This window comes from Palaemon carinicauda, chromosome 35, assembly GCF_036898095.1.
Source record: "Palaemon carinicauda isolate YSFRI2023 chromosome 35, ASM3689809v2, whole genome shotgun sequence".
Lineage (NCBI taxonomy): Eukaryota > Metazoa > Arthropoda > Malacostraca > Decapoda > Palaemonidae > Palaemon > Palaemon carinicauda.
Window position 1 is genome coordinate 79628302 of NC_090759.1, and position 20594 is coordinate 79648895.

Sequence of the window (20594 nt, forward strand, 5' to 3'; positions counted from 1 at the left end):
TTAACCCAAGATAGTGAAAGTTATTATTGGATTTTATTTAGAGAAATAAATTTATATTCAATTCTTTTTTTTTTCGTCAACATGGCAAGTGGTGAGGAATTTGTTTCCTTATAGATTGTCTTCACAAGGATCCTTGTGGTGGCCGATGTGGTAACGTCACTGACCGGTAAACGCCAGACTGGGGTTTGAGTCTCGCTCAAACTCGTTAGTTCCTTTACTTGCTTCAACCCCACCATCCGTGTGAGCTAAGAATGGGGGTTTTGGGGGGAGCCTCTGGGTCTCTGCTGAGTCATCAGCACCCATTGCCTGACTCTCCTTGGTGCTAGCTTGGGTGGAGAGGGGGGCCCTAGTATATGGTCAGTCTCTAGGGCATTGTCCTGCTTGATACGGCAATGTCACTGTCCCTTGCCTCTGCCATTCTAATAGCCAGGCCTTCTCCATCATGAGGCTCAATAAAACACAGTATTCTAGAAGTTTTATTCCAGCTGTGACCAAGTTGTGGAATGATCTTCCTAATCTGGTAGTTGAATCAGTAGAACTTCAAAAGTTCAAAGTTGCAGCAAATGTTTTTGTTGAACAGGCTGACCTAAGTCTATAAATTTTTATAATTTTATATATGAAATATCTGTTTTGACGTTGTTACTGTTTTTAGAATGATCTATTGTTAATGTGTTCTCGCCTTTATTTATTTCCTCATTTCCTTTCCTCACGGGGCTATTTTTCTCTGTTGGGAACCCTTGGACTTATAGTATCTTCCTTTTCCAACTAGGGTTGTAGCTTGGCTAGTAATAAGAGTTTTTAGAATTATTTATTGTTAATTTGTTCTCACCATTTATTTATTTCCTCATTTCTTTTGCTCACTCGGCTATTTTTCTCTGTTGGAACCCTTAGACTTGTAGTATCTTGCTTTTCCAAATAGGATTGTAGCTTGGCTAGTAACAACAATAATAATAATAATAATAATAATAATAATAATAATAATAATAATAATAATAATAATAAACCTTCTGTGCAAATTGGCTGCACGATATCAATCCTTTAAGGGGACCCCCCCCCCCACCCACCCACCCCAACCCCCCCTAGAGAATGCGGACTTTTCTGCTTAATCTGATGTTCTGCATCCCTTGCATGATTGCATGCAAGATGTTATTTCAACATTTCTCGAGGCTGGAAAGTCCAGCAGGAGGCTGGAAAGTCCAGTACGAAACGAAGTCCGGGACCGGTCCAGATATGGATTTGCCTGTCATGGCTTGTACTCCAAAAAAAAAAAAAAAATCTCAAGGTTTTATTTATGAGAATTTCTTTTCATTGACTGTATTTGGTGATGCCATAGCCTTTGTACCATGGTCTTTCTACTGTCTTGGGGTAGAGTTCTCTTGCTTGAGGGTACACTCGGGCACACTATTCCATCTTATTTCTCTTAATCTTGTTTTTTAATTTTTCTTTTAGTTTATGTACGAAATATTCATTTTGTTGTTACTGTTCTTAAAATATTTTTATTCATTGTTAATTACTTTTCTTGTAGTTTCCTTATTTCTTTTCCTCACTGGACTATTTTCCATGTTGGAACCCTCTGGCTTATAGCATCCTGCTTTTCCAACTAGGGTTGTAGCTTAGCAAGTAATAATAATAATTGCTTTGCTAGTTACTTGTTGATGAATCTTAAATTAGATTTTTTAATTATATCCTTCTCATTCTACGCATAGAAGACTTATCACATTATTTTGTGGGATTAAAGAAAGGGAAAGGATTTTAATTTTGTGCATGAGGTTTCTTTCCAAATATCTCCTACAAAGTGTCTACAAGTTTGGCGTAATGCCAAGCTTTCTCAATACCACAACCACCACCATTACTTGGGTATAATTTTAGTCCTGGAGCAGAGTTCATTCACTTGTTTAAAATGTTGATTACTTGTATGGTACTGTGACAAATCTATACTTAATCTTGCCATGATTAGATTTATATTGCAAGATAAAGATTGTCATGCCTTTTAGTTTCTCTTTTGTCCTCAAACTAATCTAATGAAGGACTGACATATTCTTTAGGTTGGTTTGTAATAATTTGCTTGTGGATAATTCTATTTCTGAGGCACAGATCATTTACCATTTAGTTTTTTTTATTTAGAATACTAATGAGATATGAAACTCTGACGGACTACTACTCAATATTGCCATAGTTTAGATTTATATTGCAAGATAAAGATAGTGTTTATAATGCATTTTAGTTTCTTTCGTCCCCAAACTAATCTAGCGTAGGCTTAACATTATGCCTTGGGTGGTTTAAGATAATCTGACCTTTATAGCCTTATGTGCCCTTTCAGAAAACCTACTTGTAATTTGAAGGTTTAGAAGACCATAGGATACGTATCGGGACTTACAATAACTCTACAATAGTTTAATGTATGAGTGTTATTGTAAGTTTTCCTTAAATGCAGAATCTCGTTATTCTAGTTTGATTGAACTGAACGTTGGTAACAGGTCTGGTTTTTTCCAACCCTGAACCTTTACAATTAAGAGTTGCATTTTAAACCCTATACTCAATTTTTTTCAAGGAGTCGTATTTGCACTCTGAAAAGTTTCCTGCTAGCTGATTGGTTAGAATGATCTTATCCAATCAATCAGCTAGCAATAAACTTATACGAGCTAAAAGGGCACCGATGCTAGTCGGTGCAAATGCGCCTCGTAAAAGAAAATTTGACTATAATAAGGGATTTAGAATTAAGTGGTATCTTCGACCTGCAATCCTTGCAATTGAAAGTTTTGTATTTTAAGGATTTTCTTAGAAACTAGATTGACTGAATTGCAGATGAAGAACATAAAGTTTTGCATTTTAAGGCAATTGTTAGAAACTAAATTTATTGAATTAGATTTTTTAATTCCAAATAAACTAATTCTTGGTAAAGGAACTGGGAAATGAAGGTGTTATCTTTCAACCTTGAACCATTGCAATTAAGAGTTTCATTATAAGGAAACTTATTGGAAACTAAATTGATTTAAACTGAAATAAATTTAAATAAACAACCTTGGTAAGGGACTTGCACTGGTTGATGTGGCCTGATTGGTAACGTCTCTGCCTGGTATTTGCCAGTCGGGGGTTCGAGTCCCGCTCAGACTCGTTAGTACCATTAGGGTCTGCATCCTTATCATCCTTGTGAGCTAAGGTTTGGGGGTATGGGGGAGCCTATAGATCTATCTGCTGAGTCATCAGCAGCCACGGCCTGGCCCTCCCTGGTCCTAGCTTGGGTGGAGAGGAGGCTTGGGCGCTGATCATATGATATATGGTCAGTCTCTAGGGCATTGTCCTGATTGCTAGGGCAATGTCACTGTCCCTTGCCTCTGCCATTCATGAGCGACCTTTAAAAAAAAACAAAAACAAAAAAAATACTTGTGCCGTTAAAAACTGTAAGAATCCTGCAATAAATGTTGCAATCATTTACCGTTTTAAAAACTTATATATTGACGTTAAAGGGTGATATTACGGTCACCAAACCATAAAAGATAATAACAAAGTAGGTTTAAGAATCACGACTGCCTGCATTTTACTGAAATACGCCCGAGAACAGTATATTTTTACGTAGAATTTCCGATTAAAATTACGGTTTTTTTTAACAGTTTAGTTAAAGGTGTGAATTTCCCAACCTTGAACCATTGCAAGTAAGAATTTCATTATGGGGAAACTTTTTTTTGGATATTATATAGATTTAAAGTGAAATGAATTTAAATAAACTAAACCTTGGTAAAGGATTTAAAATTACACTTTGGTGTTTCGGCTTTGAACCTTTGCTATTAATATTTTTGCATTTTAAGTAAACTTTGTTGGAAACTAAATTGATTTAAGCTGAAATTAATTTAAATAAACTGAACCTTGGTAAGAGATTTAGAATTAAAATAGGATTTTCCAACCATGAACCTATGCAATTGAGAGCTTTGCATTATATGGAAACTGAACCTTGGTAGGGGATTTAGAATAAAGATATCATTTTCCAACCTTGAACCTATGCAATTGAGAGCTTTGCATTATATGGAAACTGAACCTTGGTAGGGGATTTAGAATAAAGATATCATTTTCCAACCTTGAACATATGCAATTGAGAGCTTTGCATTATATGGAAACTGAACCTTGGTAAGAGATTTAGAATTAAAATAGGATTTTCCAACCATGAACCTTTGCAATTGAGAGCTTTGCATTATATGGAAACTGAACCTTGGTAGGGGATTTAGAAATAAAGATATCATTTTCCAACCTTGAACCTATGCAATTGAGAGCTTTGCATTATATGGAAACTGAACCTTGGTAAGAGATTTAGAATTAAATAGGATTTTCCAACCTTGGTAAGGGATTTTAAGATCACAGATGTGGTCTTTCCACCTTGAGCCTTTGCAATTAAGGGTTTTGCATTTTAAAAGTAATTTGACATGCAACTAGAGGTGTCTTTCATGCATGAATGCATGACCTTTTCTTGCAGCCGGTCTATTGCATGCGACGGAAGAAAGAAAAATGCATTTCTTTGTGTAGCCTCCTCAGCCAATGGCGTCTCGATATAATAGCTCAACCAAGGTTACTCTGAAGTTACTTTTGGTTAAAAAAAAAAAAAAATAGTAGTTTTAGTCAGAATATTTTTTTCATTTTTTAATCATTATTTTTCTGCATTTCTGTGATATTGGGTGTTAATGGTAATATTATACGAAGTTTTTTTTTTATTTTGGAAAAAGTAGTTTTAGTTCGAACATATATTTTTTTTCTCTTAATTGTACTATCATTATTCTCTGCATTTCTGCGATATTGGGTGTTAATGGTAATATTATACGAAGTTTTTTTTTTATTTTGGAAAAAGTAGTTTTAGTTCGAACATATATTTTTTTCTCTTAATTGTACTATCATTATTCTCTGCATTTCTGTGAAATTGGTGTTAATGGTAACATCATACGAAGATAGTTTTTTATTTGTACGATTTATTGGGATTATTTCAATCGCTTAATAAATTTTTTTTTTCTTTTTTTTTTGTAATTGTAGACATATTATTACATAAAAATTACTTAGTTTTGTTTACAAGAAATTTTGAATTGATAGTAATAGTACCCCAGTCTTTTCCTTAATGAAACTGATAAATTTAATAGTAGTAGTAGTAGTAGTAGAACATCTAAGGCACAATGTCTAAATATGGGTTTTAATTCCCGTAGACTTTACTCGTGCCCATGATTATGTAAATTAAAGTTTCGTTTTTAATGGATAATTAGTTTTCTATAGTTACTCTAATATAAATGTTGTGTATCCGCTTGACAATTCTGAAAGTTTATGCTAAAAATCTGTAGAGTTTTATTACATGAAACTTTATATTAAAATAACTTCATGCTCAAAATTACCAAAAAAAAATTTTCCCCACAATTTTGAGTATTGCAAGAGTACTATGAATATTTCCAGAAAAATTGAGATTAGAGATGATTAATTTTAGTGAATTTATTACATAATTAATTTATGATATATCCTATACTTTTAGAATTAATACTGATTGGACATAATTCTGCTTTGGCCTGATAGGTTCCGCTTTAAAAATATATTTGTTTAAACTTATATGATAAACTTTTCTAATCTTTTAACAAAATTTAGTTTGTATTTAGACGGATCTGTTGTATTTCAACGTTGTGGAGTTAAAAATATCTTAATTTATTAATTATATCTATTAGTTTATTTCCTTTCCTATCTGGGCTACTTTCCCTGTGGGAGCCTTTACGATTCTAGCATCCTTCTTTTCCAATTAATAATAGTAATAATCATCATTGATCATCATAATCTCCTAAGCCTATTGACGCCAAGGGCCTCTTAGATTTAGCCAGTTGTCTCTATCTTGAGTTTTTAAAACAATACTTCTCCATTCATCATCTCATTTACGCTTCATAGTCCTCAGCCATGTAGGCCTGGGGCTTCCAACTTTTCTAGTGCCTTGTGGAACCCAGTTTAAAGTTTAGAGCATGCCCAAACCATCTTCAGCTACCCCTCACTAGTATCTTACGGGAATGATAATAATAATAATAATAATAATAATAATTATGATATAATAATGATAATAATTCAACTTCATCTAAATATATGCGGCATTTTTGTTAAATTTTGTTCCTTATAATATTTTTTAAGGTTTTTCTGATGTTTCTTAAATAAGTCTTCATATATCGTTATTAAAAAAAAAATCTTTGGTTAATCCATATATAAATTTGGAGATATGACTCATCCACTTTTTTATGCATATATCCAGTTATTGAATTCCAACATTTTTTTCTAACATTAAAATCCAGTTATACATATAAATGTAAACACGATTTTTGGAAAATGAGTCAGAGGATGTCGTACTGCGAAGTTCTCTCGCCGGAGTCAATTTTGCCTTGTTATACAACATGACGTTTAGTTTTCGATAAAATCGCAGTTGCACCGGTCTCGGGACAGACAAGTTTTGAAGGTCACGATTTTTATTATTATATTCGTTGTAGTTAATTTTGCTTTATGTATGTATGTATGTATAATTACACACACATACACATATATATATATATATATATATGTGTGTGTATATATATATATATATATGTGTGTGTGTGTATATATATATATATATATATACATAATGTATGTATGTATGTATGTATGTATGTATGTATGTATGTATGAATAAATACATTCTCGTTAGCATTCAATATTTTTCAGCATCCTAGTCTTGTGAGTGTAATTTATTTCTTTAGCTCTGAATTTCTTAATTTTCATTAATATATTATATTAGATTCAATTTTTATATCGCAGAATATACCATAAAAAAAATCTCAAAATTCTCACAAGTCAATAAACAGGAAAAGAACCAAGCCAAAGGATAGTTTCTCCCAATCATCCATTTACCTTTTGTTTATCACGTTTTCCTTCATTCCCAAGGTTAGCCGTTATTCTTTTTTCCTTTATACTTATGCAACCAGCACCCAAAAAAAGAAAAAAAAATGTATCCTGGTGACTTAATTCATGCGTGGAAACTTGGGCAAAGGACAGCTTTTTCTTTTTATTTCTTTTTTCCAGTTGCAAGAGTTTTTTTTTCCTTTTGAAATCAGTTTTTACGTAATGATACTCTTGTCTGACATTTAATGTTTTGTTACTTAAAAAGAAATTATTTCTTGTATAATTCTTTGGCAATATTGTTCAGGGTTTGACCAGTCATTTTTGTTTTTTGGTTTAATAATCGTGTGTATGTATGTATATGTATGTATGTATGTACAAATGCTGTTTTATCACAGTTATTCAAATTTTATATTGGGTGTGGTCTACTTCTGTTAAGTTATTTTATATATCCGTGATTTACTACTAACTATATGTTCCTAAGAATCTATATATCTTATTATTTATATATATATATATATATATATATAATATATTATATATATATACATATATATATATATATATATACATACATACATAATGTATGTGTATGTATATGCATATGCATGTGTATGAGTGTATGTGTATATGTAATATATATATATATATATATGTGTGTGTGTGTGTGTGGTGTATGTGTATATGTATATGCATATGCATGTGTATGTGTATGTATATATAATATATATATAATATATATATATATATATATATACTTCTATATATAATGTATATATAATAATATATATTTATATATACATACATACATACATATATGTATATATAATAATATATATTTATATATACATACATACATACATATATATATATATATATATATACACCTCGCGCATTCTACATAATAGTAATTTTGGGAAAATACATATAACATTTAAGACCTTCAAAACCAACCAGGAGTCAACCACTCCATGTAGGCATTAGCCACACTCTTTGTAGCCTTCTACTCAACTTAATGGCCTCCTACACCCAGGGCAGGACTTAATCCAGATTTAAAATCTAATTATATTCTCTAACCAGTGATTGTTATTTAAGTACTGAGGTACAGTTGGAAGCAGGAGTTTCTGGTACACCTTGATCTGAGGAACCAAGTCTCCCTACTCTGGTTATTCTCCTTGCAGTAACGGGTGTGGGGAGGGTGCAATACGTCAGAGAGAGGTGTCTCGTGAATGCTTGTATCCAACTGTACCTTGGACAGAACTAACGGTCGGTGGGTGGCGTACGTGGATATGGGCATATCCTGGAAATGATAAAACCAGACTGGCCTTTTGATTTAGTCATGTGTTCTCCAACAAGATCGTTTTTATTTTTTTTTTTTTTATTAACAAGACACTCCTTGAATTTTTTTTCCCTTTTTTTGTTAGGCGAGAGATTTTAATTACCTCTCTCTCTCTCTCTCTCTCTCTCTCTCTCTCTCTCTCTCGAATTTTTTTTTGGGGGCCTTGACTTAAAAGGGCAGTTGTTAGGTGAGAGATTTTAATTACCCTCTCTCTCTCTCTCTCTCTCTCTCTCTCTCTCTCTCGAATTTTTTGGGGGCCTTGACTTGAACAGGGTAGTTAAGTGAGAGATTTTAATTATCTCTCTCTCTCTCTCTCTCTCTCTCTCTCTCTCTCGAATTTTTTTGGGGGACCTTGACTTAAACTGGTCAGTTAAGTGAGAGATTTTAATTACCTCTCTCTCTCTCTCTCTCTCTCTCTCTCTCTCTCTCTCTCTCTCTCATTTTTGGGGGTGCCTTGACTGGACAGCTAAGAAGATATTTTAATTACCTCCTCTCTCTCTCTCTCTCTCTCCTCTCTCTCTCTCTCTCTGTCTCGATTTTTTTTTGGGGGGGCTTGACTTGAACAGGGCAGTTAAGTGAGAGATTTTAAATATCCCCCCTCTCTCTCTCTCTCTCTCTCTCTCATCTCTCTCTCTCTCTTGATTTTTTTTGGGGGGGCTTGACTTGAACAGGGCAGTTAAGTGAGAGATTTTAATTATCCCTCCCTCTCTCTCTCTCTCTCTCTCTCTCTCTCTCTCTCTTTCTCTCTCTCTCTCTCTCTCCTCTCTCTCTCGATTTTTTTGGGGGGCTTGACTTGAACAGGGCAGTTAAGTGAGAGATTTTAATTATCTCTCTCTCTCTCTCTCTCTCTCTCTCTCTCTCTCTCGAATTTTTTTGGGGGGCCTTGACTGGACTGCTAAGAAGGTATTTTAATTACCTCCTCTCTCTCTCTCTCTCTCTCTCTCTCTCTCTCTCTCTCTCTCTCTCTCGATTTTTTTTGGGGGGCCTTGACTTAAACTGGGCAGTTAAGTGAGAGATTTTAATTACCTCTCTCTCTCTCTCTCTCTCTCTCTCTCTCTCTCTCTCTCTGGGTGGTAAAGCAAGTTTTCCGAATATGACTTGCATATGCAGCCCGACTCTTAACCTCAAACTTGTTCGTATTATGTGAAGTGCGTATTTGTTTGTTGCCTTGTGCAAGGTAAACAGATCCTAAATGAACACTTGTTTATATAGGTGGAAATACGAATAAATAAAATTTAAACTTAATGTTTATAGATGTGAATTCTAATGATTATTATTATTGTTATTGTTATTATCCTAGTGAAATTGTTACTAAAAATATTCTTGTGAATTATTATTATTAATTATTATTATTGTTTTTATTCTAGTGAATTATCCTTATCATTATTATTATTCTTGTGAAATATTGATATTAGGTTATTTTTGTTATTATTTATTATTATTATTATTGTTATTATTATTATTATTATTATTACTACTAATATTATTATTAGTTATTATTATTATTACTCTACTGAATTATCATTGTTTTATTATTATTATTATTATTATTATTATTATTATTATTATTATTTACTACTAGCTAAGCTACAACCCTAATTGGAATAACAGGATGCTATAAGCCCAAGGGTTCCAACAAGGAAAAATTAAGATATCTAAATTATTATATACAAACTATTTAGTTTTTATAGTAAAACATTTATAAATTACTTGAACAACCAACAAGCCACTGTTGTCGTCACAAACATTCAATTAATGGCGTTAGGAGAAACTTGATAATTTGATAGGGTAAAAAAGTAAAAGGTTTTATCATTAGTTCTTTTATGAGACCATTAGCTTTCACAGGCCTTATCAAGGTTATATATCCACAAGGTTGTCGGCTATTGGCGATGGTCCAAATCTAACTTAATTAAGAAAGTGTGTATTTTACTTTGAGCTGTTTTTCTGCTCCTATACAGCAGGGGAACCCTACTCTATACAAGACCTCCTCAGTCATTGTATCATGCTCGTTCGAAAGCATTTAACATTTCACACAGCATATTGCTCGTTTATTGTTAAATGTACACTATCGAAGCACTTGAGAAAAGAAGAAAGTCTTCAGTTTCCTCTTGAAAGCCTTAATATCTTCGGTTTTTGTGGTATGTTTAGGTTTTGTTATCGCTCGTAGTATAGAGAGAGAGAGAGAGAGAGAGAGAGAGAGAGAGAGAGAAAGAGAAAGAAAGAGAAAGAGCGAGAGCGAGAGAATAAAAAATAGAAAGGGATATATATATATATATATTATATATATATATATATTATATATATATATATATATATATATATATTATATATATATATATATATATATATATATATATATATATATATATATATATATATATATATATACATATATATATATATATATATATATATATATATATATACACGTGTGTTTTTATATGTAAACAACACGCATGCATATATACATGTGTGCATATACAGTATGCATACGTATACGTGAATGCTTTGATATGAAGCTGCTGGTGTACTTAATTCCATTATTTTTATTCCCATTACAAAGAATTAATGTTTTAATTGACAAGTATTTTAATGTCATAGAATCATTAATTACTAATTATTTTTCTCCTCTTTGCAGCCTCACAATTACGGAAATGCCGAGTCGGGAAGAAAGTGGCTCTTAATGATTGTCTCAAACAGACGCTAGAGGACCTGAGACCCAGCCTACGCACAGGTGAGAATAGATCTCTTGTTTATGCTAGATTTGTCTTCTGTTCCGAGATTGTTGTGGCGGCCATCTTGATTTGACGTTTTAAGGTTCATGATTGGAGTAGTTGTATTTTGTTTTACTGACTTTAAAGTGTTTTTTTCTTGACTTTTAGTTTTTTTTCTTTATTTTTCATGCATGTTTTAGTTTTTCTGACATTTAAGTTGTTTGTTTTATTGACATTCAAGTTTATTTTTGTTTTCTTGACTTCAAATTGTTGATTTTCCTGACTTCAAAGTTTTTGTTTTCTTGACTTTCAAGTTAGTTTTTGTTTTCCTGGCTATGAAGTGTTTGTTTCCTTGATTTTCAAGTTTGAAGTTTTCCTGACTTCAAAGTATTTTTTTGACTTTAAAGTTTGTTTTCTTTACTTTCAGCTTTATTTTTTATTTCATGATTTCAAAGTTATTGTTTTCTTGACTTCAAAGTTTTTTTTCTATTTTCAAGATTTAGTTTTCATGACTTCAATGTTTTAGTTTTTTTGACTTTGGGAACATAAAAGATACCTATAAACCTTTGGATTACCTGCAAAGCAATGACTTGGAAGACACTCCTACAGTAGTTATATTAATCCATCACATTCAAAACCTGTTGAAGACAGTTATGGGCGATATAAATATTTTTCCATTTCTATTTCAATCCTCTTTTCTCCCATTATTAATTATTTACACTAATTAGTTTTACAGTTATTTTTCTATTTTAATCCCACTGGGATCCATCGTATCCCCTTATCTCCCATTACTACAGCAATTCCTTTAGTGAGGTTATAATTCACTGAAGCCTTTTATGTCCTCAGGAATCCCGGAGCTGAACCTTCCTCGCCTGCTCTTTTCTCCCATTGATAATTATTTACACTAATTAGTTTTACAGTTATTTTTCTATTTTAATCCCACTGGGATCCATCGTATCCCCTTATCTCTCATTACTACAGCAATTCCTTTAGTGAGGTTATAATTCACTGAAGCCTTTTATGTCCTCAGGAATCCCGGAGCTGAACCTTCCTCGCCTGCTCTTTTCTCCCATTAATAATTATTTACACTAATTAGTTTTAGTTATTTTTCTATTTTAATCCCACTGGGATCCATCGTATCCCCCTTTATCTCCCATTACTACAGCAACTCCTTTTGAGAGGTTCCAATTCGCTGAAGCCTTATATGTCCTCAGGAATCCCGGAGCTGAACCTTCCTCGCCTGCTCTTTTCTCCCATTAATAATTATTTACACTAATTAGTTTTACAGTTATTTTTCTATTTTAATCCCACTGGGATCCATCGTATCCCCTTAATTCCCATTACTAAAGCAATTCCTTTAGAGAGGTTCCAATTCACTGAAGCCTTTTATGTCCTCAGGAATCCCGGAGCTGAACCTTCCTCGCCTGGAGCCCATGCAGGTCCCAAACTTAGTCTTCCAACAACGCGACGGCGGTGTCACTATTGAGTCGACCTTCACGGATCTGACAGTTACAGGACTGTCTCAGTTCACCACTACATTGATAGAGTAAGTCTCTCTCTCTCTCTCTCTCTCTCTCTCTCTCTCTCTCTCTCTCTCTCTCTCTCTCTCTCTCTCTCTACCACTTGTTCGAAGAAAAAAAACTCCCGAAATGTTTCACAAATTATATCAACTATTGTTTACTGTTAAAACCACTACTCCTAGCATTCCACTACTGTAATTATTTTTCAACAACGGTATTAATTAAGCTCCTTATTCATTAAGCTCCTTATTCATTAAACTCCTTATTAAGCTCCTTATTATATTAAAGTCCTTATTATATTAAAGTCCTTATTAATTAGTCATCAATTTAAATCCTTATCAATTAAACTCCTTATTAATTAGTCATCAATTTAAATCCTTATCAATTGAACTCCTTATTAATTAGTCATCAATTTAAATCCTTATCAATTAAACTCAGCTCCGTATTAATTGAGGTCTCTGTTAATTAAGGTCCCTATTAATTTAAGTACTTATTAATTAATCTTTATTAATTAAAGTTCTTATTAAGCTTCTTATTAATTAAATTTATTTATAAAGCTCCTTATTATTTAAGCTCCTTATCAATTAAGCTCCTCATCAATTAAGCTCCTTATCAATTAAGCTCCTTATCAATTAAGCTCCTTATCTAATAAACTCCTTATCAATTAAGCTCCTTATCAATTAAGCTCCTTATCTAATAAACTCCTTATCATTTAAGCTCCTCATTAATTAAGCTCCTCATTAATTAAACTCCTCATTAATTAAACTCATTAATTAAACTCCTCATTATTTAAACTCCTTATCAATTAAACTCCTTATCCATTAACTTCCTTATCAAATAAACTCATTAACGAAACTCCTCATTAATTAAACTCATTATCAAATAAGCTCCTTATCAGTTAAGCTCCTTATCAATTAAGCTCCATTATCAAATACTCATTAATGAAACTCTTCATTAATGAAACTCATTATCAAATAAACTCCTTATCAGTTAAGCTCCTTATCAATTAAGCTCCATTATCAAATACTCATTAATGAAACTCTTCATTAATGAAACTCATTATCAAATAAACTCCTTATCAATTAAGCTCCTTATCTAATAAACTCCTTATCAATTAAGCTCCTTATCTAATAAACTCATTATCAATTAAGCTCCTTATCTAATCAACTCCTTATCAATTAAGTTCCTTATTAATTAAACTCCTTATTTCCCGCCACAGCGCCGACCCAGTGACCAACACCTTCAGAGTAGGCCTCAACATCCCTCAGTTGAAAATCGTCGGGACCTACAATTTGAACGGCAGAGTTTTCATCTTGCCCATCATTGGTGACGGACCATTTAACGCCCTCCTTAGTAAGTTTTAAGATCCTCAGATTTTTCTTTTAGTTTTTGTTTACATTTGAGCATCGTAGGTTTCTGGATTTTTAGTTTTTCAAATCTTACTTATTTTACTTAATTTCTTCAATGCTTGTTTTACTATAAGGGCTGTTTTTTGTGGCTATTGTTATTGTTATTATTATTATTAGTAAATTAGTATAAATATTATTAATATTTATTATTGCTGTTATTATTATTATTATTATTAAAAAATTATTATTATTAATAAATTATTATTATTATTAATGAATGATATATTATTTATTATTATTATTATTATTATTATTATTATTATTATTATTATTATTATTATTATTACTACTACTTGATAAGCTACAACCCTAGTAGGAAAAGCAGGATGCTACAAGCCCTGGGGCTCCAACAGGGAAAATAACCCAGTGCGAAGAAAGGAAACGAGGAAAAATGAAATATTTTTAAAATATACAACAGGGGAACTGTACTCTCTACAGGACCTCCACTGTCATTTTATCTTGTTCAGAGTATTCAATAATTTAATATCACTTATTGCTCATTTACTGTTAAATCGTCACTGTCAAAATTGCAGAATAAGAAAGTCTCCAGTTTCCTCTTGAAAGCCTTAATGTCTTCAATCATTCGTATGTCTCGTGGAAGCTTATTGTATAGTCTCTGGGCCCTATATTTAAAGGCTCTGGAGCCTACACTAGACATATATCTATAGTCAAATTTTTTTAGTGAGGCAGATTTGCACCGACTCGCAGGGGTGCCCTTTTAGCTGGGAAAAAGTTTCCTGCTACCTGATTGGTTAGAATCATCTTGTCCAACCAATCAGCAATCAGGAAACTTCTCCCAAGCTGAAAGGGCACCCCTGCGAATCGGTGCAAATCTGCCTCACTAAAAAAAATTTGACTATAGGTTCCAATAATTTGAATACAACAGTAACCATTCTTATGTCAACACGATTTGTTGGCTGCGGAATTATTATTATTATTATTATTATTATTATTATTATTATTATTATTATTATTATTATTATTAGCCAAGCTACAACCTTAGTTAGAAAAGCAAGATGCTTTAAGCTCAAAGGCTCCAACATGGAAAAATAGCCCAGTGAGAAAAGGAAACAAGGAAATAATAGATATAAGAAGTAATGAAAAATTAAAATAAAATATTTGAAAAAGCATTAACATTAAAACAGATATATCGTATATAGACTATAAGACTGCCAACCTATTGAACATAAAAACATTTGCTGCAAGTTTGACCTTTTGAAGTCCTACTGATTCAACTACCCGATTAGGAAGATCATTTCACAACTTGGTCACAGCTGGAATAAAACTTCTAGAATACTGTGTAGCATTGAGCCTCGTGATGGAGAAGGCCTGGCTATTAGAATTAACTGCCTGCCTAGTATTACGAACAGGATAGAATTGTCCAGGGAGATCTGAATGTAAAGGATGGTCAGAGTTATGAAAAATCTTATGCAACATGCATAATGAACTAATTGAACTAATGAACTTATTTATGCAAGTGTTATTTAGATCATTGTAAATAACAGTTTCTTGCAGCCTAGATTCTAGTTTACTTATTTATTCAAAGCCTCTATTAGGTCATTGTAAATAAGTTTCTGGGCAGCCTAGATTCTACTTTACTTATTTATGCAAGTCTTATTTAGATCAATATAAATAACATTATAGTTTCTGGGCAGCCTAAATTCTACTTTACTTATTTATGCAAGTCTTATTTAGATCATTGTAAATAACATTATAGATTCTGGGCAGCCTAGATTCTACTTTACTTATTTATGCCAAGCCTCTATTAGGTCATTGTAGATAACATTATAGATTCTGGGCAGCCTAGATTCTACTTTACTTATTTATGCCAAGCCTCTATTAGGTCATTGTAAATAACATTATAGTTTCTGGGCAGCCTAGATTCTACTTTACTTATTTATGCAAGTCTTATTTAGATCATTGTAAATAACATTATAGATTCTGGGCAGCCTAGATTCTACTTTACTTATTTATGTCAAGCCTCTATTAGGTCATTGTAAATAACATTTATTCACAACCAACAGACGACGTCATAGTTTCCGGCCAAGGGAACGTAAGAGTGCACCGCTCAGCCTCCGGCACAGAACATCTCCGGATCTCTGGAACTGCAATCGACTTCACCATCCACAGACTCAACATCAAGTTGGATAACCTCTTCAATGGAGATCCAATTCTGGGTATGGAAGCTGTTCAGTGTGTTGTCGGTAGAATGGTTGGTGGAGTTACTTCAATTTGAGTTGTTTGATACTATAAAGTTGATGGGGATAAAGGGGTCTTTTGATACTACAGAGTATATGGGAAGAAAAAGGTCTTTTGATACTACAAAGTTGATGGGAAGAAAGGGGTCTTTTGATACTACAAAGTTGATGGGAAGAAATGGGTCTTTTGATACTGTAAAGTTGATGGGAAGAAAGGGGTCTTTTGATACTACCAAGTTAATGGGAAGAAAAGGGTCTTTTGATACTACAAAGTTGATGGGAAGAAATGGGTCTCGTATTAATATGGGAAATTGCATTTGATATTTTGTTCATTGAATTGTAATTTGAACTCTGCCCCTTTAACTCTTCCCCTTGAATTGGAAGGTTAACTGTACCCCTTTGGAATTGAATTCAAGGTTAACTGTGCCTTTTTGAAATTCAATGAAAGGCTAACTGTGCCCCTTTGAAATTGAATTCAAGGTTAACTGTGCCCCTTTGGAATTGAATTTAAGGTTAACTGTGCCCCTTTGGAATTGAATTAAAGGTTAACTGTGCCTTTTTGAAATTCAATGAAAGGCTAACTGGGTCCCTTTGAAATTGAATTCAAGGTTAACTGTGCCCCTTTGGAATTAAATTCAAGGTTAACTGTGCCACTTTGGAATTGAATTCAAGGTTAACTGTGCCCCTTTGGAATTGAATTTAAGGTTAGCTTTACACCTTTGGAATTTAATTAAAGGTTAACTTTACTCTTTGGTGGAATTGATTTTAAGGTTAACTTTACCCCTTTGGAATTTAATTTAAGTTAAATTGTGCCCTTTGGAATGTAAACATAACCATACCCTTTCAAAGTTCATAAGTCAAACTATACCACTTTAGAATTGAAAGATCAACCATCTCTCTCTCTCAATCTGGCTTTCAGCTCTGGATATAAATCTATAAAATTTGCTTTATCTTTCAGGCCAGACGGTGAACCTCTTCGTGAACCAGAACAGCCAAGAAATTCTTAGAGATGTCAAACCTGAAGTGACCAGACAACTGGGTGAACTGGTCGAAAAAGTCATGAACGATGCCTTGTCTCAGCTTCCTGTCGACGCCTTCTTGATCACAAATTAATTCTTGATAATCATTACTGTATTTAAAACATCTTTTCTTGTTGTCCTGGATTGATAGTAGCTCGTTTTTGCTTTCAGAGATTCTGAACAGTGCCTGTGATCATAATTAGTTTGGCCAAGATTTAGCTCTGTCGTACAGATATGGTATGGCCTGATTTAGCTCTTGTCGTACAGAACTGGTATGGCCTGATCTAGTTCTGCCGTACAGAACTGGCATGGCCTGATCTAGTTCTGCCGTACAGAACTGGCATGGCCTGATCTACTCTGTCGTACAGAACTGGTATGGCCTGATCTACTCTGTCGTACAGTACTAGGATGGCCTGATCTAGTTCTCCGTAAAGAACTGGTACAGCCTGATTTAGCTATGCCGTACAAAACTGGCATGGCCTGATCCAGTTCTGCCGTACAGAACTGGCATGGCCTGATCTAGTTCTGCCATACAGAACTGGCATGGCCTGATCTAGTTCTGTCGTACAGAACTGGCATGGCCTGATCTTGTTCTGCCGTACAGAACTGGCATGGCCTGATCTAGTTCTGCCGTACAGAACTGGCATGGCCTGATCTACTCTGTCGTACAGAACTGGCATGGCCTGATCTACTCTGTCGTACAGAACTGGCATGGCCTGATCTACTCTGTCGTACAGAACTGGTATGGCCTGATCTACTCTGTCGTACAGAACTGGCATGGCCTGATCTACTCTGTCGTACAGAACTGGCATGGCCTGATCTACTCTTTCGTACAGAACTGGCATGGCCTGATCTACTCTGTCGTACAGAACTGGCATGGCCTGATCTACTCTGTCGTACAGAACTGGCATGGCCTGATCTACTCTGTCGTACAGAACTGGCATGGCCTGATCTACTCTGTCGTACAGTACTAGGATGGCCTGATCTAGTTCTGCCGTAAAGAACTGGTACAGCCTGATTTAGCTATGCCGTACAAAACTGGCATGGCCTGATCCAGTTCTGCCGTACAGAACTGGCATGGCCTGATCTAGTTCTGCCGTACAGAACTGGCATGGCCTGATCTACTCTGTCGTACAGAACTGGCATGGCCTGATCTACTCTGTCGTACAGAACTGGTATGGCCTGATCTACTCTGTCGTACAGTACTAGGATGGCCTGATCTAGTTCTGCCGTAAAGAACTGGTACAGCCTGATTTAGCTATGCCGTACAAAACTGGCATGGCCTGATCCAGTTCTGCCGTACAGAACTGGCATGGCCTGATCTAGTTCTGCCGTACAGAACTGGCATGGCCTTATCTAGTTCTGTCAGGAGGATAGTACAGTGACGTACTTCGTAGGTTAGCACAGTTTCTAGTTTTCTTTTAGCAGGACGTCGGTCCAAACTAGAATAGCACTTAGTTGTCGTTTAGTTCATGGTTAGGCAAAACTGGCATTGTAACTTCTATATTTTTATTCTATTAGCGTAAAACGCCCACGACTGGGGCCATTTCCTGGTTGATGGTCGAGGTGAGAAGACATTAGGTACAGATCTCATTGTTGTCATGTACTTTTACCTGATAGGATTTTGTGATAATTTTGAATCTTGGAAAAAACAAATTACGAATTTTCATTGTAGTAAAACCAAAAGTGTTTTTAAGGTTTAAAGGTATCTAAAGACGTTTATTACACATATTAAGATTTTGTGATAATTTTGAATCTTGGAAAATCTAAAATACGAATTTTCACTGTAGTAAAACGTTTTTTTTTTTTTTTTTTTTTTTTTTTTGTGATTTAGAGACCTAAAAATGCGAATATTGAATAGTTTTTATATTTTTTAATTTCAAAGAATGTCTAAGAGTAAAAAGATGATTAAGTAGTTTTTTATCATTCTTAGCATTGCTATAGTAAAGTTTAATCTTATGTATAGGGGAAACTAGATTCCCAAAGTTTTTAGTTCATCCTTCATCCGTAGTTTTATAAATATTTTAATTTAGATTAACTAATTTCTAATTTTTCAATTTTTATTGTATACCAGAAGCCTTAGAAAACTTGATATGTGAATTCATCCTGTCAGCTGTTTCGAACCTAGATAAATGTATATCATAATTTTAAATTCTTCGCCATGAATGAAGATAGATATAGGCCTACTGGCTTTCACAAAGCAGCTCTTAACGAAGTAATAGGCCTATTTATCTTTGACATTGTCAAATTTCTTAGGGTTCCAGAGACCCTAGAATATTTGCATGTTGTAAAAATGATTGTATTTGAAACCAATTGAATATGAATGGTTTTAAAACACTGGATAATACTTCCACAGATTGTGGGAATTTTACTTCCACAGATTGTGGGAATTTCATTTCCACAGATTGTGGGAATTTTACTTCCACAGATTGTGGGAATTTCATTTCCACAGATTGTGGGAATTTTACTTCCACAGATTGTGGGAATTTCTTAATGTAATTCTGAATACTTTTTTGTAGTAGTTATACCATTACATTTTTAATTATATCCTTTTTTTAATATGATGGTTTTTTATTTTTTTCCTGAAATTAGATTGACTGTAACGTGATAATGTAATTGTATAGTTTTGAATGAAACAAAATGTGAGCATATTATTATTATTATTATTATTATTATTATTATCATTATTATTACTAGCTACGTTACAACCCTAGTTGGAAAAGCATGATGCTATAAGCCCATAGTCTCCAACAAGGAAAATTGCCCAGTGAGGAAAGGAAATAAGGAAACATAGAATAGTGAACCCTCAAGCAAGAACTCTAACCCAAGACTGTGGAAGACCATGGTACAGAGGCTATGGCACTACCTTAGACAAGGGAACAAAGGTTTGATTTTGAAGTGTCCTCCCAGAAGAGCTGCTTACCATAGCTAAAGTCTCTTCTACCCTTACCAAGAGGAAAGTAGCCGCTGAACAATTACAGTTCAGTAGTTAACCCCTTGAGAGAAGAAGAGTTATTTGGTAATCTTAGTGTTGTCAGGTGTATGAGGACAGAGAAGAATATGTAAAGAATATGCCAGACTATTTGGTGTATGTGTAGGCAAAGTGGAGGCTGTATGAAGAATATGCCCGATTACTGTGTATATGTTTAGGTAAAGGAAAACTAAGCTGTGAACAGATAGAAATCCAATGTAATGCTGTTTAGCCAGTCAAAAGACCCAATAGCACTCTAGTGGTAGTAACCCAACGGGTGGGTGGTGTCTTGACTCTTTACTTCAATTATTATATTGCTGGTTATGTGGTTTGCCCTTGAAAATAAGCTTTACTTATTTCCTTTCCTCACCGGGCTGTTTTCCTTGATGGAGCCCTTGGGCTTATAGCAATCTGCTTTTCCAACTAGGGTTATAGTTTAGATGATAATAATAATAATAATAATAATAATAATAATAATAATAATAATAATAATAATAATAATGATAATATTCATATGTTGCTATTGACCTTGTATATATGCCATCTTCTGAATT

General features: G+C 33.8%; 1 protein-coding gene across 1 annotated transcript; it reads left to right on the forward strand.

The window, feature by feature from the left end:
• The first annotated feature begins 81 nt into the window (after positions 1 to 81).
• On the forward strand, positions 82 to 17353 carry LOC137627377 (protein takeout-like). Its single transcript, XM_068358465.1, has 6 exons — positions 82 to 91; positions 10848 to 10943; positions 12322 to 12469; positions 13663 to 13796; positions 15877 to 16029; positions 17009 to 17353. The coding sequence occupies exons 1-6, from the start codon at positions 82 to 84 to the stop codon at positions 17161 to 17163; spliced, it is 696 nt and encodes a 231-aa protein (XP_068214566.1). The 3' UTR covers positions 17164 to 17353.
• Positions 17354 to 20594: the final 3241 nt, after the last annotated feature.

Excerpts from the sequence above, each read along its gene's own strand:
- LOC137627377 (XM_068358465.1), top strand. Across the intron at positions 13,797-15,876 it reads ACCATTTAACGCCCTCCTTA|ACGACGTCATAGTTTCCGGC; the intron begins GTAAGTTTTAAG and ends CACAACCAACAG. Across the intron at positions 16,030-17,008 it reads CAATGGAGATCCAATTCTGG|GCCAGACGGTGAACCTCTTC; the intron begins GTATGGAAGCTG and ends TTTATCTTTCAG.